This window comes from Cupressus sempervirens, chromosome 9 (assembly GCF_028749045.1).
Source record: "Cupressus sempervirens isolate cs-2001-9-10 chromosome 9, ASM2874904v1, whole genome shotgun sequence".
In the NCBI taxonomy this organism is placed as follows: domain Eukaryota; kingdom Viridiplantae; phylum Streptophyta; class Pinopsida; order Cupressales; family Cupressaceae; genus Cupressus; species Cupressus sempervirens.
This window is the reverse complement of record NC_143126.1, coordinates 2,104,892-2,111,186: the sequence shown is the minus strand read 5'-3', so window position 1 is coordinate 2,111,186 and position 6,295 is coordinate 2,104,892. Positions and strand designations below refer to the sequence as shown.

Below are 6,295 nucleotides of genomic sequence, written 5' to 3'. Positions count from 1 at the left end.
ATTATATTTATCAACCCAAATATTCCTCCATCCCCCCTCTTCCTTGTGCCATATCCAGAGTAATTTAGCCAGTAAGAGTTCATTATTTGTTTAAATCCTACGCAAGCCAAGCCCTCCCTTCCCCCTAGGAATACACACATTCTCCCAAGCAATAAGAGGAAGTCTTTTTTTAGTCTCCATACCAGTCCACAAGAAAGTCTTCTAAATTTTCTCAATAGCAAGGGCAAACTTTCTTGAAATTTAAAAAACACTCAAAGTATAAAGCAGGACACTTTGAAGGATAGATTTCAAAACAATAACCTTCCCAGCCTGACTGAGGAGAGAACCCTTCCAACCAGCAAGTTTCAAATGTATTTTATCAATCAGCAAGTTCCAAAAGCTGTCAGGAGGAGATAAGCCCAAAGGTAAACCCAAATAGGTTCTTGGCAAGGATCCACTCTCCCAACCAATAATCCTTTTAATCTTTATTTGTCTTGCCTCACTAACATTGATAAAGTAAATCACACTTTTACTCCAGCTAATAGTTTGACCAATAGCCATACCATAATCAGTTAATGCCTTCTTTATGTTCCTAGCATTCCTCACCGAAGTCTCCCCCATGACAATCGAATCATCAAAAAACTGTTGGTGTGAACACACAAGAGAAGAGGAAGAAGGGTTGAGGTCCACAAAGTCCCCTTTCACCACCATATTATTCATAAATCTCCCCAAGCATTCAACCAAGATGACAAAAAGAATAGAAGAGATTGGGTTCCCCTATCTAAGACCCCTAGAAGCCTTAAAGAAGGAAGTAGGGGAACCATTAACAAGCATCAAGAAAGAAGCCGAGGAAACTAACATGAAGATAAGGTCCTTGAATCTTTTATTAAAGCCAAACGCTTCCAAGCCCCTGAGAAGGAAATTTCAATCCACTCTATCATAGGCTTTAGAGAGATCAAGCTTAAGAAGAAACCCTTCCTTCTTAGACACCACAAGAGAATGTATATTTTCATGATTGAAGATGATGGAGTCCAAGATCTATCTACCCGAAACAAACCTGTTTTGCTACCTTGAGATGATAGACAGAAGAAAGGAAAGAATTCTAAGAGTAAGAACTTTAGATATAATCTTATAAAAAGAATTATACAAACTGATAGGCCTAAATTGATCCATACTATTAGCACCTAGCTTCTTAAGAATAAGGGCAATAAAGGTCTCATTTAATTCTCTTAGGATATTTCTGGTGCCAAAAAATTCCTTCACACCATTACAAACATCAGTCCCAATGGTATGCCAATATTAATGCAAGAATTAAAGGGGAAACCCATCCAGACTAGGGGCTTTATCACCCTCAAAGGAGAAAACAACCTTAGAAATCTCATCCGAAGAAGGAATGGAAGTAAGGGATAAGTTCTTGGCCTTTGAGATGCAGGAAGGAATGCTCTCCAGGAACATTTTTTGCTTATCTAAGTTCAAATTAGGGTCACATTGCAGCAATCTACCAAAGAACTCCACAACCTCCCTTTTGACAACCTCTTCACTATCAGTCAAACCTTCATTTGTATTGAGATTGGAAATCCTATTAGCCATCCTATGCTTTAAGGTTGTCAAATGAAAGAACTTGGTGTTTCGATCTCCTTCCTTCAAAAAGACCTTTTGAGAATGCTTTCTCCAAAACTTCTCCTCCTTGGTAATAAGATCATGAAGTTCAACCAGTTTGTTGCTTTCCTCTTCCCTAGAGACCTCCTCATAACCATCATCCTGAATCCTATCTTGAATGTCTTTAAGCTCCTCCAAAATCTTTTTTTTTTTCTAAAAAATGTTGCCAAAGGTATTTTTATTCCATATCTTAATATTCTTCTTAACATTTTTCAATTTGGTAGCCACTCTAAACATAGATGTACCCTCAACTTTGATATCCCACCACTCCTTAATGAGGCTTTCCAAATTAGGATGAAGAGTCCATATTTTTTCAAATCTAAACGGAAAATTCTTATGAAAATTAATTTTTTCAGCAACAAAGAAAATAGGGTAGTGATCAGATCCTACACGAACTTGAGCATTGAGTGCACATTTGTAATTTAGAAACCAATCATTACTAATAAGAGCACGATCTAGCCTAACTTGAATAAGATCCTTACCAGCTATTCTATTCATCCATGTGTACTTAATCCCATGTAAATCAAGGTCATGGAGAAGACGAAGATCAAGAAAGTTCATTAGATCTAATCTATTATCCAGATTGGTCTGATTACCTCCCCATTTTTTAGAATCCTTTAAAGGGGTATTGAAGTCCCCTATAATCAACCAATTATCCTCAACAAAAAGCTTTCTCTAATTAGAAATTTCTTCCCGCAAAGCCTTCCTTCCCCATTTGGAATAAGGGGCATAAACATTAGTAAGGACCCAACTAAAATTATCTTTTGAATTAGAAAAATGAACATTCATCATATTTCTGCTTTGAGAAATGAGTTCCTGTTGAATCCATTTGCTAATCCAAAAAACTGCCATACCACCTGATGCTCCATTAGAATCACTACCAATAATCTTTCCTCCCTTAAAAATAGAAAGGCATTCCACCTTATCCTTGAGCATCTTAGTTTCTTGAATAACAAATTTTTTTGGCCTATTATCCCTATTCATATTTTTTACAATGTCATGTTTATGAGGGTTATTAAGCCCTCAAATATTCCAAGAAATTATCTTCATAATTTAAGAAATTTTTTTGATTCAAGGATGGTTCTCTGACTACCATAAGCAATGCTCCTATTAGCCTCAGTTGTTCTTTTGTGCAAATTAGAAGGTCTTCCAACTAAAGATGGAGAAGAGCCAACATCACCATTTTTGAAATTAGCTCCACCATTCTTCGACAAAGAACCAAGTTTACCCTTAGAAGGTTTTGAATCCCCATTTTTGGAATCGACTTTGGTTCCTTTCTTATTATTTTTCACTGGAGCAGAGTCTTCATCTTTTTTACTACCTTTCTTCCTACCTTTCAACTATTTTCTAACTACATTCCAATTGGCCTTAGAACTATCCTCTTCCCAAACTACTTCCTCAACCTAAGAAACAATAAGAAGGTCCTTGACTTCACCACTAACAAAGTTACCATCCTTCATTATAGGATCTAGGGCTTTTTGTACCAAAGGCAAAGGCAAACATATCTCCTTTTGAGATCCTTCTTTAATAGAAACCCTATCCTCCTTAGAAATGTTCACCATATCTTCCTAATTCCTCTACAAGCTATCACTATTAGGAATCTTCGGTAGGACCCGGGTAGAGGTGATCACACTAGACTCCTTCTCCAAAGGTGAGACTACACCAAGATCTTGAAGGGGAGCATTGAACTCAGGAGGTTCACTAGAAATGTCCATAGGAACATTGCTCACCTCATCATCCTTAGAGCACTTAGATTGGTCCTTTGAGGGAACTTTTGGGCCCATTTGCCGTTGCACCAAAAGCCATGACTGTTAGTGAACATGGAACACCATATAATTAACCACCTGTGGGCAGGGGAGTGCGTCGCATCACCCAACAATCTCCCCCTCGACGCGCATACTAGGTGCTTACACGGGTCGGGAAGGCACCGGGGAGATTTGAACCCATGACCAGGCCACTTGGCAATAAAGAATATAACCGTTTCCACATAACCCATAATAGATCTAAAATAAACACGGAATTAAAATCCACATGCAAGAGAATAGACAACATACCCATAAAATTGTGACACAAGATATACCCTGGGAAACCCTCATTGAGGGAAAAAACCCAGCCTCCAAAAGCATCCATCATCATGTATTATTCAGCAAAAATACCATTGCCATACATCCATGGAAGCCTTCATGGCCATAGCCACAACCGAGCAAACTATGTGAACAAGCATGAATCCACTTATCCCATGCCATGCTTTCAACCTTCACAAATGCTCCCTTGGCTAACCTATCAAGCCTTGTCCCGCTTGACTCTTGCCTTTTATCTTCTTGTCACTCTTTTTCTCTTTATACAACAACTACCCTTGTGGCTTCTTATATAGTAGTAAGTCCCACAAAACCACTAAGTGGTATTATATAAACCATGTGCTACCTAACCCACTAACCCCACATTTAATATTGGGCATTTAATTCTTTCCCCCAATATTAAATAATTACATCAAATATTATCACAATGTTACAATACAACTCATCAAGAATATTCCATGGGAATCTTTACATGTTGCACGTCCATCTAGGTACAACATTACATAATAAAAAATAAAATAATAAAATAACAATATTATGCAATGTGTGCAACACCCATTATCTCAACAATCTCCCACTTGTTGTATACATTGCATAGGGTCAATCCATAGCCACATAAATGAACAAGGGAACAATCCCTCCCAGCACATCCACCATCATGGATCAAAATACACCAAGTGCTCTATCCTGGTACCTGCAACAAAATCAAAGTATCCGGTATCTCAAACATGAATGATCTCACCTCCTAGTATGCCACTCCCACTGGACATACATAGAAGCCATCCAAAGAGAAAGCCACCCAACCTGTCACATTAGAAGATCATAAAATCCTATACCAACTAAAATTTTGAGCACAAAAAAAACCTGATCCAAAAGGTAATCACATGTATCCGTAGTTGTCAAAATATCCATAGCTGAAATAACACCCACATCAAGTGCCAAACCCATCCAACTATGCATACCTCAAAAGGTATAACAAGTGAATCTCATATCACTGACATATCCAATCTACAACCTGCAATCACAAGCCTCAAGAGCAATACCTACCACATATATACCAAGAAGCTCCCACTGCAAAAGATAATGTCAAATCTATAACCAATCCACTCACAACATCTCAAAGAAGTGAATCCATATAGTATCAAGGACATCCACAATACATAAACTAATATCCTACAAGAACAACTCTCATGCATTCCCATGGATTCAATCTAGGGTTACAATAATAAAACCATAGCTCTAGATCCATATCCATGAAAGACAAGCATAAATATAATGCAACTAAGAGAAACAATGGGCTATACCTCTCAAGTAGCAAACCACCGAGTAGACCAAGAGTGAGGAATGAGAATGCTCATCAAGATACCCAAGTCTCCAACCAAGACTCATCTAAGAACAATCTCCTCTCAAGTCCATATCAGGTGACTGCCCCTCAAACTTCCTGCTGAAACCATCAACCATCCCAACAAATACTTCTCTAATCCAAGAGAAATCAGCGTCACCACCGTCTCTAAGTACCCATGAGCACCTGTAACCAATCAATCCATTCCAACTCCAAATGCAACATAGCAATATCATGAAGTATCCAGCTTATGATCAGTGCACTCAATACCAAGAAACTAAACCAAGATCAATGTCAAAGTTCCAACCATGGCCTTAGGAACATAAACATGACAACATGATCTTACCATCTCAACTAAAGAGATAACATGCTCCATATGAACACATCATAACATGTCACAACTCTAAACGCGTATCAAGAGTATACCATGACATAATAATGAAACCATCCTCATACCAAGGATAACATGCCAAATAAAATATATAAACCACACCTTTGCCAAGAACCCTGTGAGTCCTCAAGATGCAACCATCTCTATACACCATGAAGAAAACCATCTGCACATATCAGGAAGAACCATCTCCACACACCATGAAGATAACCAAGAACTCCATGAGTCCTCAAGATCTAACCATCTTCACACACCATGAAGATAACAAGTGCACCATGCAAATGTCAAAGACGCTTTTGCAGCAACAGGATCTAAGACAAACCTTCGACATTTGCAAATACTCAATAAATATATCAATGCCAACAACTCCCACTCAACCGTGGTACCAAGTCACTTATGGCATCATAAAATCCATCTCCTATATGAAGATCCAAACCAAACCAGGAACTAATCCTGCACTGTTAGTGAACATGGAACACCATATAATTAACCACCTATGGGCAGGGGAGCGCATCGCATCACCCAAAAATCTCCCCCTCGACGCGCATACCAGGTGCTTACACGGGTCGGGAAGGCACCGGGGAGATTTGAACCCATGACCAGGCCAAAACCAGGCTCTGATACCAATTGTTGGGCCCATTTTCCGTTGCACCAAAAGCCATGACTGTTAGTGAACATGGAACACCATATAATTAACCACCTGTGGGCAGGGGAGCGCGTCGCATCACCCAACAGGAACCAACACAACATTTGCCCCCACACCCTTAGACAGATCTTTCTTCACCCAAACTTTCTTAATCTTCTTAGCCTTTCCTTTCAGAAAAGGACATATCTTAGCCTAATGAC

At 38.9% G+C, this 6,295-nt stretch overlaps 1 protein-coding gene across 1 annotated transcript; it reads right to left on the bottom strand.

Moving 5' to 3' along the window:
* Positions 1-240: 240 nt before the first annotated feature.
* Positions 241-690, bottom strand: LOC149537322 (uncharacterized). The gene has a single exon (XM_089800351.1). The coding sequence runs from the start codon at positions 688-690 to the stop codon at positions 241-243; it is 450 nt and encodes a 149-aa protein (XP_089656477.1).
* Between the last annotated feature and the right edge of the window lie 5,605 nt (positions 691-6,295).